This window comes from Gamsiella multidivaricata, assembly GCF_025024155.1.
Source record: "Gamsiella multidivaricata strain RSA 2152 chromosome Unknown BC939scaffold_8, whole genome shotgun sequence".
NCBI lineage: Eukaryota > Fungi > Mortierellomycota > Mortierellomycetes > Mortierellales > Mortierellaceae > Gamsiella > Gamsiella multidivaricata.
Window position 1 is genome coordinate 396,068 of NW_026251716.1, and position 19,322 is coordinate 415,389.

General features: G+C 49.8%; 3 protein-coding genes across 3 annotated transcripts; 1 reads left to right on the top strand and 2 right to left on the bottom strand.

Moving 5' to 3' along the window:
* Positions 1–1,590: 1,590 nt before the first annotated feature.
* BC939DRAFT_489992 (nucleoporin subcomplex protein binding to Pom34-domain-containing protein) lies at positions 1,591–8,059 on the bottom strand. The gene is made up of 3 exons (XM_051559434.1): positions 7,849–8,059; positions 7,626–7,752; positions 1,591–7,511 (listed from the first exon to the last, which is right to left on the bottom strand). Exons 2-3 carry the CDS (start codon positions 7,664–7,666, stop codon positions 1,658–1,660), a joined length of 5,895 nt encoding a protein of 1,964 aa, XP_051416071.1. The 5' UTR covers positions 7,667–7,752; positions 7,849–8,059; the 3' UTR covers positions 1,591–1,657.
* A 95-nt stretch (positions 8,060–8,154) lies between these two features.
* On the top strand, positions 8,155–9,533 carry BC939DRAFT_525824 (uncharacterized protein; the record flags this gene model as incomplete). Its single annotated transcript, XM_051561334.1, has 2 exons — positions 8,155–8,211; positions 8,325–9,533. The coding sequence occupies 2 exons, from the start codon at positions 8,155–8,157 to the stop codon at positions 9,516–9,518; spliced, it is 1,251 nt and encodes a 416-aa protein (XP_051416072.1). The 3' UTR covers positions 9,519–9,533.
* Positions 9,534–15,505, bottom strand: BC939DRAFT_525825 (TRAPP II complex). Its single transcript, XM_051561335.1, has 14 exons — positions 15,150–15,505; positions 14,888–15,003; positions 14,708–14,791; positions 14,449–14,622; positions 14,001–14,362; positions 13,781–13,898; positions 13,152–13,682; positions 12,714–13,047; positions 12,440–12,632; positions 11,860–12,348; positions 11,602–11,754; positions 11,222–11,494; positions 9,802–11,110; positions 9,534–9,704 (listed from the first exon to the last, which is right to left on the bottom strand). Exons 1-14 carry the CDS (start codon positions 15,454–15,456, stop codon positions 9,561–9,563), a joined length of 4,587 nt encoding a protein of 1,528 aa, XP_051416073.1. The 5' UTR covers positions 15,457–15,505; the 3' UTR covers positions 9,534–9,560.
* Between the last annotated feature and the right edge of the window lie 3,817 nt (positions 15,506–19,322).

The window sequence follows — 19,322 nt, forward strand, 5'->3', positions numbered from 1 at the left end:
TCATCGCCGGTTTCATCAACCTCGTCACCGCAAACTGGCTCCTCTCTTCTCGCCCCCACATCTGCACTCCCGAGGGGTACCCCTGGACCTGCCCTGGCGCAAACGTTTTCTTCTCGGCCTCTGTTATTTGGGGTGTCATCGCACCAGAACGCATGTTCGGCACCCAATCAATCTATCACCCTCTCATGTACTTCTTCCTCTTCGGCTTCTTCATCCCTCTTCCATTTTATCTCTTCTCGAAACGATTTCCCGGAACTGCCGCCGACAGGATCCACACACCCGTCCTCCTGACCTCCACAGGAATGATGCCCCCTGCGCGCCCGTACCAGTACGCTAACTGGCTTGCCGTCGGCTTTCTATTCCAATTCTGCGCAAAGAGGTATCGCAAGGAATGGTACCAGCGCTTCAACTACATCCTCTCGGCCGCCATGGACTCTGGTGTCGCTGTAGCGGCTCTAATTATCTTCTTTACGCTCCAGATGCATGGAGCAGAGTTTCCGAGCTGGTGGGGTACAAACATGAATCATTGTCCGCTCGATAAAGCCAATGCCTTGGGACATGTCCCCGTCAGCAAGCCAAAGCCAACCCCTGTCCAGCAGACGAATCCGTAATTGACACACCCATTCGTTTGTGTTAATCGCTATAAAGTAGTTCGTGTTCTCTATTACCTCCTGCAACAATCCATAGCTTGAATGTCACGCATTTTTAGTAAAATCAGACACGCAAGAGCCTTGATAGTGAACTAACCTATAGACCTGCTTCCGCCGTAGGAGCTCCAGTCGCATCTGCTGTCGATGTCGGGGGCGGTGATGATGAATCCAGCATGGTGTTGCGTGGGAATGAAGCCACTTCATTCGGGATGCGTCAGAGATACTGATTGCAATATCCAACCTTGAATGAAATACACTTGTGGTTTGTGCATTCCAGCACACCATGAATATGGTTGCTGACAACTTCTGGGGATTCCTTGACCAGACGGCATGACCTACGCCAAACTTTCTGAAAACAGAGTCAAAAATTTGCCGGTTACTGCACCAGCGCATTATCTCCCATATTCTTCCCTCAATCGTTTTACCTCCCTTTGACTGTGTCCACCCGATTCAACTGTCGTCGTCCGCTTCTGCATTCCCAATAAAAAAGTAATGGGGGCGAACCTCGGTTCCTTTCTGAGAAACTTTGCCTTGTAGTTGAACAATACCTTCTCGGCGTCCTGCGGGATAAGATACCTCCTATAGCTGACACACCAACCGCCCCTGAAGGATACCATCCGCGGAGCACTTATAGCTGTAGAAATAGCAAGCCCAGTTAGGTCAAAGCTTCGCAGCAAAGAATACTCAGACAAACGTTATCCCTGCATTGAGGTTGTCAGTCGGGGTCGTTGCTTCTGTGACGCTCGTCAGCGGGTTCCTTGCTGCATCCAAAACGTTAAATCAGGCGGCCTGCTCCAAGCAGCAAGGAGCGTATAGAAACTGGTGACAATTGGGGGACATGCAACATGCGAACTGGCTGTCGCCTGAGGCTCGGAGGACACATAATACACACATTTTCTATACAAATTGCTGTGCTAGAACTTTTTTTTTTTTTTTTTTTTTTTTTTTTAATAGTAATTCATAGTTTGCTACATTTCTTTTACCCTCTTTTTTAGGTCGCCACTCGCTCACTGCACATTAATCTTGGTCTCTGCGAAATTCTTGATGATCGGGATCATGCTATCTCGCAACGACCGGATCTGATCATACGCCTCCGCTCCAAGCCCTTCCTTCCGCACCTGCACAGGCACATTCTCAAACCGCTGCAACATCCGCTGCGTCGAGTTCAATGTCGTGATCAAATCTAAGCACTGGTCCTGAATATCCCTTCGCACAGCCGCATCCACCTGCGGGTTATACATGTACAATCCTAGCTGCGTCGCAATCACCACCAATGCGTCCTCCAACAGCGAGATCATCCTGACCGAAGATCCTGTCGTCGTCGAAAGCGTCGCAAAGGCCGACTCATTTGCTTTCGTAGCCGTAGCCGATGATGTGCTTGCGCCGGAAGACGATATCGAATTGGGTGGTGATGTCATGCTGGACGCTGGCTTCGCAGCCGTCGATGATGATGAGACGCCTGTGGTTGAAGCTGCAAGTGTGGCAGCAGCCGTCATCCCCGTCGTTGACAGATTTCCAAAGCATGCCAGCCGTGATGAGGTCTTTGAGCTGGTCGTGCTCGCTGACGCTGAAGCATTCACATTGCTCTGTCTCTCATCATCCGCCGAATCCTTGAACAATCCCGCAGAGCCTCCAGTTTTGCCCTCTAATCGCGCCTCCCATTCCTTGAGTGACGTGCTTGCATACTGAGTCAGATCAAACAATGTTCCAATCGATGCCGGCTCGTACACAGGTGTGTTCATGAACGGCGGAATGATTGCCTTGCGGAGAGGCCACTCCAGACTCGATTTCGTCAAAATCACCGCCGGGTCCGTCCACGCCAGGATCGCCGAAAGAATGTTCCTCACTACAGCCGCTAGCTTGCCCTCGATCGCCGTTGACAGCACCGAATCCTCCTTGTCCTTCTGCTCCTTTGTCGTAACCGGGAATATCACCGACGCCAGGGTATGCGGATGTGTGAACAGATGAACGGAATGCTGCAAAATAAATGCCGATCGATCAAAGAACGCCCTCAAGAGCTCGCCCCCTCCCAGAAACTCCAGACGCAGGTCATGTTTCGAAAGCTCGTAGAACAGCATCGTAATCCTCTCCATCTCCTCCAGCTTCGCACTTGTAAGTGGTCGGTCTGTCGAGGTGTCGAGTCCCTTGCTGACCTGGTTGCCGTATAGCTGAATAAATCCGATCAGCATCTGCAAGAAAGCATCACTTGGTCCCATGGACCGCAACAGTCCTGTAACAGTTGCCAGCATCATGCACCAGGCATGGTGCCAATTGCCACGATCGCCATGAGCCTCATCCAAATGTGAAATCAACCCGTTCTGGAGTAACGGTGTCAGACCATTGTGTGCCAGCATCGACATCACTCCCGCATCGCATAAATATGCCGCCATTTCTGGTACGTTTGCGAGAGCCAGCAAAAAATTCAGACTGCCCTCGAAGAACGAAGGCCGATTGTCGTAGTCGCCTGTGGAAAAACTCCGAGCACACAACTGCAGATTGAAGCGGAAGACGTCGACATTTCGCAGGATTGGGATCCAAAGAGCTGGATACGGGTTCCAGACAGGGTGACAGAGTTCCTCCAGCAGCGCCAACAAGACCACGATATTGTCCGAGTGATCGTGCTGTGCTAATAGATGGCTCTCGACAATCATCCTAAAACAGCCAGAGATGAGTGGCAAGAGAAGGATTGCCGACTTTTGAAGCGCCTCGTAATCTGTCGAATCCAGGCTAGCAAAAACTTCCTTGTCGTGCAAAGTACGGTAGCAGAACAACTCGGTAAGGAGCAACGACTGGTGTGAGGACTGGGCATCCTCAGGGCGCTGGATCGTCTCCATGATATCCAGATCGGGGCTCTGGATCAACTGTTGTAGTTTAGTCGCAATCTTGGGGAAATGAACCGCTAGGTTCTTCTTATCAGAGCGCTTGATGACTGCAGCATTCTCGATTACAGATTGTAAGATTTGACAACAGTTCTGGCGCGCCTTTCGAAGGATCAGGCTACCCATGGTATCACGTCCGATATGAGTAAGCAAACAGTCAACAAAGGGGTAACATGTTCCTGCTCCTGCTCCATTCGCAGCCTTGGTTGCCCAGACCGAGGTTCCAAGGTCGCTTGTGAGGATCTCAACAAAGAAACGCCATGACGAGAGTCGGTGCATCTCCGAATGGACCATAGACCAATTCAAGTTGACGTGGAAAACCGTGCGCACAAACGCGTGCTCGACTTCCCTGCCATTCCAGATTAGCTTAAACCGGGCCCTCTCCAGATCCAGCATAAAGGATTCTCCAGGCAAGTAATCTGTGTCATACATCTCCTCCCATCTCCTGACAGCAAGCTTCAGGTAATCAAACGGCGAAGAAAGATGCTGTTTCATCTCTCTGAGCTCGCGATGACCTTGGACATGGTAATGAATCTCGGGTATCGTCTTGTTCCATTCAATGAATCGACCCTGGCTGATACACAGGCTGACGAACTCCTTGATCCCCTTCGGCAGCGCCTCCAAATCTAACGTCTTGGTCTCTGATTTGGCGAAATGGTAATGAATCGCAAGAGCAAAGATACTGAGTGCATGACCTCGTGAGCGCTGGTCGGCATTGGCGGCTAAGACGTGACAGACCTGCACAAGGGCGTCTCCATCATACTGCTGAGTAACGTCCTCCCACGATCCCATCTCCAAGTCCGTTTGGCGATCTGGCCTCAACAGGATCTGCCCAAGGTCCTTCCAGAATGACTCATTCTCTTGCAGACTCTTGACCACGTCCGTATGGTCCTTGGCGTTAAACCACAGAACATCCAGGAAGTGGAGTGCATGGGGCAGGATCTCCGCCTCACTTTCCAGAATCGCCTCACTCCTGTGCAAGATGTCAAGGGCTTTGACAAGGACCGAGTTCTTGGTGGCATCCTTGTGCTGGCTGCCCGTGAGCCCTGTAACTGGGATCGCACGGTCGTTCGAAAAGAATAGAGTCGAGAGTCCAGGCTGTGTCGTCAAGGTGATGGTGATTAAGCTCCAGAGAGCAATTCGATAATCTGCCGACTGGTTGTCGTCACCCACCCTATGGACCAGTGTCGAAGCAAGCTGCTGAGCCTGGTCGTTTGTACCCAAATACCCAACAAATGACGGTCTGGTCTGCCATTCGAACGTCAGCGAGCACAGCAGCGTCAAAACTTCCGTAGACAACAGCGCAGCTCCGTCACCACATGAAAAATCGCTGTACGATGCCAGCACTTGAATAAGAGAAGCATTCGCTCGGCCCACAGTACGGTCGATCATGTACACCTCCAGGAACGACGGCTGACCGCCGGCCATCTTTCTATGGCGCAGCAAGCTCTTGACAAACTTGAGTCCCTGCAACACCATCCCACGGATCTCGCTTAGTTCTCCTAGGCGGGCATATTTAGAGAAGTAGGCTGACAGGTCTGGTCCCGTACCGATGATCGACACAAGCGGCAGAGCAAGCTGTTTGCCACCATCGTACAAAAAGTTCCTGATCAAGTATTCCTGCAGAGTGCTGAGGCCGATGTGTTCCGATGGATCGGTTCCGGTGAGGAGCGGCAGGTCGTCCAGAGTGTCATTAAAGATTGCGAGGATCTTGGAGGCAATGATGAATCGGTCTCGGATGTTCCTGTAGTACCAGTTTTCGTAGTTGATGAAGACGTCATTCTGAAAGTACGCCAGGCAAGGGTAGAGAACCTCGGCCTTGAGGCAGCGCAGTTCCTTCGAGTCCCAGAGTTCCATCTGCTGCGCATTAATAGTTAATTTGTGGACAAGGGTCAAGAAGGCGAGTGTGACCGAATAATCGCCCTGAATGCACTCGTATCGCGAAAGGATGTTATGAGCGAGCCCGCTGGTTTGCACTCGACCCAATCCCGTGAATTGAACTGTTGTAGTGATGACCGATGGCAAGAACGAAGCTTGTCGCAGGTAAAGCCAAACATCCTGGGCAAATGAGTCGCACAACCGAGTAAGGCACGCCAGACAAGAGGCAATGACATCTAGCGATGGCTTCTGAAGTTTTGAGCATTGATCCAGGATCGCAAAGAGAGTTGGGATCGGTGAGGTGTCGCGTCCACCTTCAATGAAGAGATTGACAACTTCTTCCGCGCCAGTGGGATAGCGGAAGACAGACTGCAGGAGGTCCAGAATTGCCTTAACGTGATCCATCTCGATCCTTGCGCCTGAAGAAAAGTCATCAAAGGTGGATTCTCGGAAGGCATCGAGCATCGTAAAACAAATATCCCATCCCGAGTTCTCGTGCTTCCACTGAACAATATGAGCCGCATTCTCGCCTGAGATAAGGCTTCCAGTCATTCCTGCAGGCAATACCATGAAGGGATGGTCGGGGGCAATCCCAAGCGATACCTCTTGGATTGCTCTGATAACCGTTGCTCCTGTGATAGGGTGAACATCGACTTCGACGGAGGGCGTCGACAAAGGGATTAAGTGAGAAAGTGTCGGCAGACGACGAAAGTAGTAGATGGTATGCTTGGCAGAAGATTCGTCTCCGGTAGCGAGGGCAGTCAAAAGTCGTATAAATGACTCGAATTGAAGAGGAAAGCGGCCGCGTGCTGTTTCAAGGACTTCCAATGTTCCCTGTCCGAGAGATGGTGGTTCCCTCCAGACAAGTTCGCAGAGGTCCGGTTCATCCGTTAGCAAGTCCGCCAAACATGCAACCAGCCCCTCAAAGTCCTTGATCGTCTTCGGTTGGTGATCCAGAAGCATAGTCTCGAAGAGATAGAAATAAAGCTTCTTGTATCTCCGTTGTTCCTTTGGATCCTTGTCGAAAAGTTCGTTGGCGAAGATTCCATGAAGGTATGTAAAAACCGAAAGCGTTTCTATGGAGACGTATGCGAATTGGCCCGCCAATCGCTGCAGCTGTGTCGCATCGCCAGATTTGGAAACAATGCTTGCTGAGAGCACGCTGGACCAGGCCAATATGAAGGGCCCTAATTCCTGTTGTCGTTCTGCGCCTTGAAGAGCCTTGTTCACAAGCTGGACTTGAACGGTTGACTTGAATGTGTGGTTGCTGCTGTCATATGTCTCCGTGATCGATGTGGTGTAAAGGTTCTCAAGATCCAGAGATGCAATCGAGAGGGTGACACATAGAAGACGGACATCCTCCCATAGATCGACCGCCTCAACCCTGAACTTTGCCTTGTAGTGTTGCTGTTTTCCAAATTGTGTCGAGAGTAATGTGGTGATGACAATTCCTGGCAACTCTGTCTTGGCGTCTTTTCCTGCATAGGCAAGTATGATCATGGTCTCCAGTAGCGTGCTTTGCTCCGTAAGCGATTGTCCGATCCAGAGATCCAGATAGTCCGAGCTGACCGTAAAGTACTCTGGCGCTTCCTCCGAGACTTTAGCGCTGAATTGTGAAAGAAGCTTTCGGATCAGGGCGACGCTCTGTGTCTGAATTCTGTCAACACCAGCGATTCGCTGGTATTCTGGGTCGGATTCGCCATCCTTTGCCTGCTTGACAAGCTCTCCCAAGAGTGCCACTAACGAAGATCGCTCTTTCCAGTACATTGTGATAGCCTTCACAACAAACTCTTCCGTGATTGTATCAGGTACGTCTATCTCCTGCGATAGCTTGTCAACGATCTTCAGTGCCTGCAATTCATCCAGCTTGACAACATCGCTCAGCCGCTTCGCCAGGTTCATTTGCGCTTCCGTGTATTTCTTGCCATCAGTTCTTGTTGCTGTCGCCATTCCCGAGCGCGAGGCTGCTGATGGTTTCTTGAAGGCTTCTAGCCCAAGCTGAATCTCACTGATCTTTTCCTCTACAAGGGCTTTCAGCGCGTCTGAATAGCGAACACCATGCTCATCCTGCTGCGATATGGCTGTGAAGATTCCTGCGAAGGACCTGTACGGCGCAACAGATGGAACCAGTTGTTACATCATGATCTCAACAGCGAAATCCGAATTCTACTTGAAGGAAGCAAAAACGATGCAAGGCCTATTTAAATAACATATATACCTTGCGCTTGTCGTCTTTGACAGCTCTCTATATTTGCTCATTGTCGTAGGAATAGAGGAATAGTGGGGGTTGACGCACGAAGTGATCACTGATAGCGATAACCTGCTCTCAGCATATGTATCGCAGTCTATGTTTGAATGAGGAGGCAAGCGTGAGTTTTGACGCCAAATTCTGTGCTGAGCTGCATACACTGGCAAGAAACAAAGTGATGCTTAGTGTTTACCTCGAGAACCACGATCGGGAGAATGAAGAAATGCTCGATGCCAATTGGTCGAATGATGGCAGAATGCGAATAGTGAAGGAAATAAAGCCTCTTTACTACCGATGTGGATCAAGCAGAATTTGGTTGGGAGGTGTGGCGATAGAAGGAGAAGGAGCGTTGTCGCGTTTCAATTGATCGTGGGTGGTGCAGAGGTTGTTTTATTTTGGACGTGACTGCAGCCTAAGCGCTCTTGGCTTTCCAGTCGTTTCATCGCCAGGCACCGGACCCATCGCCCACGCGCCCACCGGAGACAAGTCGACAGGCCGAATGCATCTTTCCCATCGCCAACGTCTTTTGCAGGTCCAGCAAGAGTCCGGGCTCGAAGTGAGTGAGTGAGTACACGACAACATGAGAAAAAATGGAACTCTGGAGAACCAAGGCAGGAAACGTTGTTCCTGATGAGCATCTCTTCGTACATATTTATGTATCCCCAATAGTTCATCCAGCGCCTCGACGAGCCTGATGATATACCAGCCTTCGTGATACCGCTCAACCCTGCATATTCAAAGTCGACGGCGGATCTAGGACACACTGCTACAGGGGTGAACCTTGGCCTTGATGGCCTTGATCCCATTCTGGACCGATACGGTCTCTTGCGATCAGGAGACATGATTGACTTTCATGGACCAAGCTGCAGTGGTAAAACCCTATTTCTTTACGCCATTATTGTCTCGAACATCCTTCCTAAATCATGGAAGCACTCGAAATCAAGTCCGGCTGTGTCTCTGTTCGGAAAAGCAAAAAGCGTTGTCTTTGTGGATATGGAACAGGGCTTCTCTGTGGACCAACTCAAGTCATTGCTCTGTCTCCAGATTATATCACGGCTCAAAGCACTAAAACAGACGGAGTCTGAGAGAGGAGCCATGTGTAATCAAACACAGGACCATACGCAGCGTCGTCATGAACAAGGCAAACATTCTGAGATTGCCACTGAGCCATTGGGCACAGATATCGATATTAGTACTCCAGAGATGCGAGCCAAGGTCGAGCAATTGGCTTTGTCATGTCTCAAGAACGTACACGTTTTTAGGCCGCCGGATGCCATTTCTGCAATCGTGATCCTGAGGACACTGGACCAATACTTGTCGATTAACACTTCAACAACGACAACAGCAACAACAACTCCTCCATGTGCCCTTCTCATGATTGATTCTCTCTCATCGTTCTACTGGCAGGAGCGCGCTCAGACCAACCATACCCGATATATGACAGCTTTGATCGATGCACTTAACCGACTCGCCGTACGACGAAAACTCATCTTTGTCTCTACAACCTGGTCGCTACCCTCAGCCAACTCAACTACTGACAGGACTATTACAGACGCTTTGAGGGCGCGGCTGAGATATCGGTTCCTGATGCAACCCAAGACCTTGGAGCGGTTCGAGACGGATGGTGATCTGCGACGGGAGTGGTTGAAACGGCAAGGGCGCCGCCAATGCAGGAACCTGAACAGTATCACATGCGGATCAGAGTTAACGCCGCCCTACACTGAAGAAGATGATACGAGCTCGCTTTTCCAGGCCCAAATGGTCATCTCTCCAGTAGAAGCCGCCCAGCAGGAATTCTTTCGGTTCTCAGTATCAAATGCAGATGGATTCTGCTCGTTTAGTGTGCCGCATTTTCAACAATAAACGCGCTCGAATTGCAGTGGCCCTCCCAGTTTATTAAGTCGTTTAAAATGCTTCGATAACCAGTGGTTCATGATCGTAATACACAAGGCGTCGATGAACATCCTCTGCATGGTAGAGCACCTTGAACTCGCCCCGGCTATAGAAGCACACCGGCAACACATGGCTCGTGGTTGAATCCGGTTGCATCTAATCAATATCAAACCAAATGTAGGGCAGGTTAACAATTTGCCAATTTCGAAGAACGACACAGAACAGGGAGCCAGGCTAGACAGCTTGCACATACCTTTGCAAGAGGTGCCTGTAACACGCCATGCCAGACCATCTTTGTGCCCATATCGTATTCCATGGTCCCGTCTCCAAGCACCTGCACAGGTTGCATCCTCAGGCACAGCTTCACATCCATATGTGATCTATTCACGACCGTGAACCGAACCTGCGCAAACTGGTCCACAGGGCATCTCCAGCGGTTAGAGCCGATCTGCTCTAGCCTTCGCCGCAATAGCCCACCCTCCTCGCCGTCATTGGGGCCTGACTCGCTGCTCTCTTGGTCCACGTCAGTTGTGGGTTCAAGTGCAACCAAGAAGGAAACATCTTCGATCTTAAGCACGCTTAGCATCGACTTTGTCAGCCGCAGAGTCCTCAGGTCAAACTTGCCAAACCGCCCAGATGCATCCTTGCAAGTCCATCTTGCCACTACACGCTTGAGTAACTCTTCTCTAAACCAGAACAACGCCCGCTCAAGCGCAAGCTCCTCTGTTGAGAGAGCTGCACCTCTGGCCACGACAAATTGCTTGTTTGAAAGCGTTGGAATCGGTGTCGAGAGCTGCTCCGTCGTAAGCACCATTCTTCTAACAGGTAAAATGATCCGTTGAGTGTTGCCTGGTTGGATGACCGTCGTCGATTTAATCAGCTTGTTCACATCGAGTCCTTCACCGTCCTCAGAGTCATCTACAAGCATCGCGACCTCCACAGGTACCGTCCAGACGTTACGAACATCCAGCGTCAACAGACAATACTCGTTCTTGGTACCCAGTGCCACGCGGCGAGAGATGGCGGCTTCGATCTGTTCCCCTGGCAGAATTGCATCGCCCCGTGCTTTCGAGAGCAGCTGCTCCACAGACTGCCGCTTGTCAACGTTTGCGAAATTTGAGCTCAGTCGTTTGTTAATTGTCCGCGACCCACGACGACCAGCTCCATAACTCTTGTGGAGCCCTTTTTGTTCTTGGATATGAATTGTCTTCAAATTCTGCTGAGAGGTGTGTGCGTTATCGCTATCGTCGTTCGCCGGTGGAGCCAGGAATCCGTCGCTTGAGAAATCGATCCTTGGCACTGCAGGATCTGCACTTGAGAACGTACCACTGCTGCCATTGGGACCTTCAAGGACAGGAGTATTGGGCTCCGTGACAGAGATATCCATACCGCCATGAGACTGTAAATAAAGAATATCGAGGTTCAATGACTCGACGGTCTTGTAAACTGTCATGAGCACCTGCGAAAACAGCTGCCGCGTCACAAAGATGTTAGATTCTTCAGCATCCTTATCGTCATCTCTATGAAGAAATGCATAGTCGATTTGAATCATTCCAGAAGAACTAAAAACAATATGAGGAATATTAAGAACGAGGTACAGCATATAAGATTAATGAACAAAGTCCCTTTAAAGTAATCAAATTTTAACATCCATGGCAAGAAGCTAAACATACCATCCTCGCTTTCCAAGAACCTCGACCTTGATTTCGCGCGTGCCTCCAACAGGAATATTACACTCCACCTCCCTGTTCCAAGAAAAGACATTGGTCTTCTTCAAGAATAGCTCCATTTCGTAGGCATCCTCTGCAGAGAGCTCAACCCCGTTATTGGTAGTAGTGCCATAGCTGTTGCCAAGAGCGAGCTGGCTGGTTGAATCGGAAAATGTCAGCGTGATAAAGTCCACAGGAATAGCTCCAATATTTTCCAAGGTCAAACGGATTATCGTCCTAAAGCAAGAAAGAATAAAGCATGAGTTAGAGATAAATGCAACGTCAGTCAAACCTCAGCCTTGCCGCTAAGGCAAGCGTTCGCAAGCAAAACTCATAAGGTGTACCTTTCGCCTTCAAACAGCATAACAGACCCATGCTGTAAAGAAGTCTCCCTAATCTTCAGCAGAGGTTGGATCGGGATGACAGAAGTAGTTGCAAACTTTGGTTCGGACGCTGCACCGTCCTTGATTTTTTTGGTCGTAAAACTTTCCAGGCCTCTAGAAACGATCAAAGGCGATTTAGAAACGGAAGATATCAGTATCCACTGTGGGTTTCAAACATCACCTAAAATTCCGTAGGCTGGCCAAGAAATATATCATTACCTCTTCTTAAAACGAGCTATGGCATCATTGGAAGCTGTGTCTGTCTTACTGCAGGTGTCAGCAGGCTCGCCGGTCCTTGGGTTTGTCACAAAGAACTCTTCCTCTGCGCAATGAGCTATCTGAACAATACAACCCCGAATAACCAGTTCTCCTGGGTTCTTGGGTATTCCTGCTACTTTGATAGAGACCGTCGTCTGAGCTGGGATCATGGTTGAAGTAGGAATCGCTTCAAATTCCACGCCAGAGGTCGATAGTCGAATCTCTTGAACTTCAAGATCAATACCATGGGGGTTTGTCAGAGTAACGATAAAAAAGGCGGTCTCGCCAGCAACAAGATCCAATTTAGCCACATTGTTGACCTTGCGATGGAAGGGGTTGTAGATGAACGGATCTACTTCGCCCGTAGGTTTGACAGCAAGAGTGGTCTCGGGGATGATAGACTTGAGAGTGTCCTTAGGCCGTGTAAAGGGCATTTTTCGCGCTGAAGGCCTGCGCACGAATTGAATAGAAGACGAACGCGCTGGTTAAAATGTGGTCCCACTATTTGAAGGGCGGAGAAAACATCCTTTGGGTCACTTACGAGCAAACCTCGATGTCGACCACAAGAGTTTTGTTCCAGTACTTGGTCTCAGTAATATCTGTCACGCCCGTCTTCTTGGCCGCTGCAAGAATGCGAGGCAAGGATGCGTACAGACCAGCCTGCTCCTCCCTGGTCAAGTATGCATAAAGCTGTCGTAATAGTGTTGAGGAAAAGTGCATCATAGCCTTGTAGTCTAGTATTCAGACCCAAATGCATGTTAGTTTCCTTGGATGCCGCACAGCCTCAATCGCAATACCAGAATGGGAGCACATACCTGGCACAGCTTCTGCAACACGGATGCACTCGTAGAGCACATCAATCTGTAGCTCGGGCCAGCCGTGATCCATGTAGAGATTATTATTGGACATAAAGTTATCGCCTACGCCGAAGACATTGCAGATTTGTGTCAAGCACTCCAGCACCCCGTGATCAGAGCTCATGGGCTTCTTCGGCGGTGATCCACTCGCCTGTGCCGCGGCTGCTTGTGCCAATCGGGTCTGGTGCAATAAGGGCGCAATCATTCGAACCGCATATCTCAAGTAGAGTGACTGCTTTCGGCGGAACTGAATGGCGCCCAGGATGGATGCGATTGTGGTGGTGAAGTGAATCTATAGGTATGAATAAACGTGTTCAGTCTGGTTGCTCATACTTATTCGCTCACTGTTGACGAGAGAAGAGCAGAATCCATGTAAAGACAGCATGCAACTCCTACCTGGTCAATTATCCACAGTTCGTCCAAACGACCGGTCCAGGTCTTAGAAACCCAATTCATGATATCCGTCCTAGTAATGCCAACGCTGGGTGTTTGGATGCTACCGGTCCGTGACCTCAAAGTCGATGCACGGTGCAAAAGTCCAGAGGCACCCGAAGCTGGTTGCGAATGACTTCCTGAGGGTGAATGGGTCATAGGCTGTTGCTGCCCCTCCGTTGCTGTCCCGTCTGAATGCGTAAACATGTTACCGCTCACGACTGCTGCTAGAGCACGGTCGTCCAAAATGCCATTGCCGCAGACAAAACAGGTCGCAATGAACTTGGTAACCTTCATGCACGCCTCTACGTAGAGAATTGCAGGAGCCGCATTGCCAGGCACTTTGTTGTAGAGCGTCAGGATAGTTTGGTACTTTTCAGGGATATCGACGATCAATGGCTTAATTGCAGGGGTACTCTGTATTTTGGTGGGTTCAGCGGTTGTGGGCGAAGTGGGTGAAGTAATGGTTTGCAGTGCCTGTTGTTGTTGGAATTGCTATCAAAGATAAAGACACGAATATCTAAGATTAACAGCTGCCATCATACATTTGTCGTTCATCGAGGTCATATCCAGCTGAATCGGAATGATCGTACAGAAAGGTCCGCCTGCACAAAAGCTAGAAGGACAACAGCGCAATACAGCCCCTCCATCGCGCTCGCTTGCCACAGAAAATCTGAATTGGACTTTGTCGCCTCGATTACTGACTGATAACTATATCAGCATTAGAGGATGGGATAGCAAGAATGGACTATTTCAGTTCCAGGACCGATAAAAAGTCATGCAAAGAAAGCTGGAACATCTTTGTCGCCTTACCTGGACACCGCATCTGACAACCGTCCTGCCATCAAGTAGAGGTCCCCATACAGCTTTTGCGCTCTCGCAGCAGTCCTCTTCCGCAATCTCTGATCCGTCACCACTATAGGCTGTACGTATTGATTTGTAGAATTCAAGGAGGTGAACCCTGCGGATGACAGAGTACGTGAGTGCGTTGATGATCCTGAGGTGGTCATGGCTGAGGGCGGAGCTGTCAACGGTTTGATTCCATTGGCAGGCATGTCAGGCAATGTAGGCGTATTGGCTAACGGCATCGTTCCCCCATGAGGCCCTTGTCTCCCATACACGGCGATTGCAGGGTTAGGCGATTCGATGTCTTGTCGCTTTCCAATGGCCGTGGCCTAAAGGTTGGATTGATATCGTTAAGAGAATATCACAGTAGTTGTCGACCGGAGTATTCACCAAAACCTTCCATGTGATAACATACAATATTCTCGAACTCGGTCAAGACACTCCTGGCCAGGTCACAGATTAAAACGCGAAGGTAGGAGGATGTATTGCCGACATTGGGGATCATGATTACACCGCCTCCTCGTAGATCGTCCGGATGCTGCTCCGATGGATCGAATGCAAAGCACTGGTTCGCTACCGCTGATGGGTACTATGCCATAGAGTAAATAGCAGTTAAGGACGGGAGAAATATAGGTGCTGTAATGCAATTTGGTGGACTGAGTTGACATCCATACCCTGGAGAGAATCTGCTGAAACTGTTGATATCCTGCCGCCATATTGCCATCTGGCCATTCTTGGCAATCCATGATTCCAATGACCTATGGCAGTGGATGGTAAGTATTAGTCCTGTAGGCTCCTGTTCATAAAGATGTCCAAGATTATGAGCGAGACCCATAGCATTGACGGTTGCCTACTCCAAAGATACGGCGGTGCATTTGAAACTCCTCCAGGTACTGTTGCTCGGCGTTGTACGAAGTAGCGAACTGGAAATAGAGCTGACCTTCATGGGGTACGTTCTGGCTAAAGAAAGCTGTTGTTTAGTTAAAATGAAACAGCGTAAGTAGGCATTCGCTGGGAGTCTCTTTACACAGCAACAACCTGTTGCTGATGCAAGATGAGAGGTCAATTCTTTTCCTTTCATAGTTCTTGACGCTGAATTAACACAGCAGCGCTTACAGTTTTCTGTACGAGGGCCCATCCAGACTTCTTCTAGTTTGACAGCGTTGTGTTGCCGGAGCATCTTGACATGGCGCTCGAAGGTGGACCTCTTGATGGGACCGACAGGAACAAGTAGGACGCGAATGCGCGCTGCCGCGGTGAAGTTAACAGCATCCATACCTACTCGTATCCTGTTAATATATTGATATAATGTATCCGCGTCGACTCTGTCCTGGTGAATGCGAGAAGTGGTGTTGAAGGTTTGAGCGCGATGGCAAGAGGAGGACTTGGGTCCAAGATGAGCAATGGCCGAACGAGCGTGCATATTTGGGAAGCACAGCCTAATGCACTTATGGGACGTCCTCAATTAATTGATTTATGCGCGGCGCGCATGGTGTTCTTGAGATGGCGTCTAGTAACGCGTCTTGCATATGTTTTACGAGCTGCGTTGAATCGGTGTGTACACGCCGAACCGCTGCAGTGCATGTCCAGGTGCGCAGATGTTGTTTGGCCGCACGACATACAGTGTGTGCAGACAACTTGAAAGAGCGTGCCATCGTCCCAACCGTTACTAGGCTTCATTCGGTGCTGTGGCCTTGATGGACTTGTTAACCGTGTAGAGCGAACGACAGCCATCTTTACTCATACTTCAAGTCCAAGGCCCATTCCAGCACCCACCCAAAGGATTTGTTTTACACTCGAAACCAGGCTTCTTGCTGAACATTTCATTTATTGGCTTTATGTATCGAGGATGAAGTAGAAGACAACGAAGATCAATAAACAAAAAGAAGAAAGGAAATAAAAAAAAAAAAGGAAAGCCGGCTTGCCATCGGTCAGTCTTACTCAGAAGAGCAAGGCCGTGCAGGGCACACCTCGAGCAGGTTGCAAGCCATGGTGCCCCAAAAAACCACGAATGTGGGAAAAAAAGAGTGGATCTCACGCAGCAACTCACCAACCCCCACTGACCCATCTTTTTTTATTAGCCCTCGAACCCCATGTGCAACCCCCAATCGCGCAGAACAGTACCCTGATCATCACCGGCACTAGACCTACCAGGGTGTTCTTGGCAACACGAAGCCGTCCCATCAAGCGCAGAGCAGACCACATGGGTCATGACAACAAAAAATGGCCAAAAGTGCTGCGCTCATTGCTATTCAGAACGGAACTGTTGGTCAAGAAAAACGCAAAGACGGGGGCCCGCTCTTTGCCGCCCACTGCTAGCCCTAGGCCTCAGAAAGGGGGCCGCTCATCTTTGATTTTTTGTTTTTCGATTTCATTTTCGTAGTTTTTTCGTGTTCTTCGTCCCGGTGATGAACAAAAAAAACTAGAAACGAATACGGAAAAAAAAATACGGGGAAAAAAAAAAACGAACAAAACAGAAAAAACAGGGAACCCCGCTGTGTGCTCGTACGGTTGACTTTGCGGTGTACAAAATCCAAGAAAGCTCTAGGAACGATGGGGAGAAGGGGGAAGGAGAGCGACAGAGACAGAGAGAGAGAGAGAAGCAGAGGGGGAGAGAGAGAGTGCAGTGCAGAGGTGAGCGACGATATCAGAGTGGAGGCACAAAGAGTGGAGGCACAAAGAGTGGAGGCACAAAGAGTGGAGATGCAAAGAGTGGAAGCATACAATGTGGAACTGTGAAGAGAGGAATGGAGAGAGTGCAGCTGAGTGTTATTACTTACCTTGACGTTGAAGCAGTGACAAGGAGAAAAAAAGAGAAAAGAAAAGAAAAGAGCGAGGTACAACGGCCGGTTTATATACTGCCAGCGCCACCATCAGCGCCACCATCAGCTGGAGCCATTTACGGACGAGTGCATTGCGACCACTCCATCTACATAGTGAGATTCGCCTACCAGAACCGGCACTCATGCAGATACTCCTGCGGAGACGCATCCAAAAACGCATGCAGAGACACACCCAATATCGATCGCAGCAACACTAGTGGGCGACGCTGCTCCCAAAACGAGACAAGAACAAGTAATAGTAACAGCAGGGAAGAAGAGCGAGGAAAAAGAACGCAGACACGCACAGCGGAGACAATGGTACTCTTTTGCTGCAGCACGCTTGTAGGCAATGGCTGCTGGAGACACCTCAAAGCGACCCTTATCTGTTCGGACCAAACTATCCACTTTGGAACACTCGTTGCTGGATAGACCCCTTCAATAGCTGATTTACGATCTACAGTTTGATGCTCCTGTGCCTGGATCAAATAAAGGAATATCATCCACTGCAGCCACTAGCGGCTGACAGACTGGCACAAACCCTGTAACGCACATCAGCAAATGCGCCAAAAGAGAATGCTACAAGTAACAGCACCCGTGGGGACCTAATAGAGCCCCACCGTTGACACCCTGCAGCCTATTCTGCAGTGCAGCCTTGTGTGACCACAAAAAATAAACCACCGATTCCAGGATCAGAGTCATCAGCAATGAGGATCGCGGCAGGTGGCAATGGCAACAGCAGTCCTGCCGCTCTCCACGCTAAGGTTTTTTGTGGAGGGCAAGGAATGGGTCCCATCGCCGTCTTTAGCCCTCCTGGTCACTATGGCCTAGCCAGGGTGGTCTAAACCTTGACTGCCTGTGCGCTCCACGCGTATGTGGCCCATGCATTTGATTCTCGATGTAATTGGAGCTCTCTTTGTTTACAGCCTAAATTTGTGGCCCAAGCACTGCACTCCCAAAGAGGCTATGCTGCAGCGACCATCATTGGGCCACGCTCCTGCTGATACTGTCTCGCCTCATTCGCTCCTCCAACATGGTAGCGGCGTTCTGGGGTTCATCCATCCTGGAACACTCCATTGAGGTGCTGAAGCGATTGAGGGTCAGTGTCGTGTTCGAACATTGGTTGCGCTGCGGATGCTGCTCTGACGAGCTGGACGAGGCGCATTAGACAAGAGTAGTGCTTCCTCAACGGGAAAAGCATCAGCACCGACGATATCTTCTTTAGGCGGGCGTTCTACTCCACCGGCGATCCCTGGTCGCCTGCTTCCGTAAATGCGTTGTTGCTGGCGTCGTTTCTAAGCTCTGTGATCAGTTAATAGACCTCTGCTTTCTTTGTCTCCAACTGCTAAAAATTACTCTACTCTGACCATCTTGCCATCACGCAGCATCAGAACCGCAGACAACCGTGCCAGCTCCTGCATCTGGTATGTAATAAAAATGTCCGCCTTATCTGCCAGTAGTTCCTGGACAAGGAGCCTCTCATTTTCGACTCGCAGGAATATTTGGCGTAGCGAAATCAAGCTATTCCCACAACTACAGCAACCGTGACCAATGCAGAAAAACGATAGAGATGCCTCCCCCTCACACACACACATTCATAAAGGTCTCTCGCCCCGCGCTCTTTCCTGTCCTCACATTCTCGTCTGTCGTCTCCATCCTACTTCCCCGTTTATTTTTTATCTTACTATCCGCCCTGCCTACAACGGCAGCATCATATCCCGTAATTCTATTGTACCCCACATTCATTTTAAAGTCCGGCCAAGTTGCGCACAGCACTTTCATTAAAACTCATTTGTGGGCATTAATCTCTTAAGGATCGCTAGACCTTGTCGTCTTCCCGCGCTCTTTTGCTCACCTAAACTTATTCACTACTATACTGTCCTTACTGTCATTGTCTCCCCCTTCGAACAGCTATGTTTCTTTCAATACACCACCTTCCCGCTCCTGCGAGCCTCGTAAACTCTCAGTTGTGTCGCCTCGGTGTTTCGTCGGCGGTGTTAATGGACCAATTGATGCGTATCACTCTATTAATCTTGGACCACTGCCACTTGTACACTTGTCTTTATGTGTCAGCGATCCGCTCGATTAAAATGGGGATGGAAAGAGCCTTTAGTATTTGGCCGATATGGCCATTGAAGGAGGCCAACCGATATGAAAGCCATCGATCCGCACATCCATGACGATGTAATGTCACTGCACTACGGATACATCCTATCAACCAGGCATCGATTCTCTACGGATACATCCTATCAACCCAGGTATCGATTCTCTACGATTCCTACCGGGAGAGAGCCCGAGCTCAAAACTGGGCAGCAGCAGCTATCGCCCAGCAAATCGACGCTCAGCTGAACTCGTGGGCCACTGATGCGATGGTCCATGGCTTTCACTGCAAACTCTCCGAGGTGTTTAATCAGAGCACACAGTAGAAATGTCTGCTCGGCCTTTTCTGAGGACGTCGAGCATAGCACGG

Coding starts and splice junctions, on each gene's coding strand:
- BC939DRAFT_489992 (XM_051559434.1), bottom strand. CDS start 7,666: ATGAGCAAATATAGAGAGCTGTCAAAGACGACAAGCGCAAG. Junction 7,512..7,625: donor TCAAAGACGACAAGCGCAAG/GTATATATGTTA, acceptor TGCGCCGTACAG/GTCCTTCGCAGGAATCTTCA.
- BC939DRAFT_525825 (XM_051561335.1), bottom strand. CDS start 15,456: ATGCACGCTCGTTCGGCCATTGCTCATCTTGGACCCAAGTCCTCCTCT. Junction 14,623..14,707: donor TTCAGCAGATTCTCTCCAGG/GTATGGATGTCA, acceptor TCTATGGCATAG/TACCCATCAGCGGTAGCGAA. Junction 14,363..14,448: donor TGACCGAGTTCGAGAATATT/GTATGTTATCAC, acceptor TCCAACCTTTAG/GCCACGGCCATTGGAAAGCG.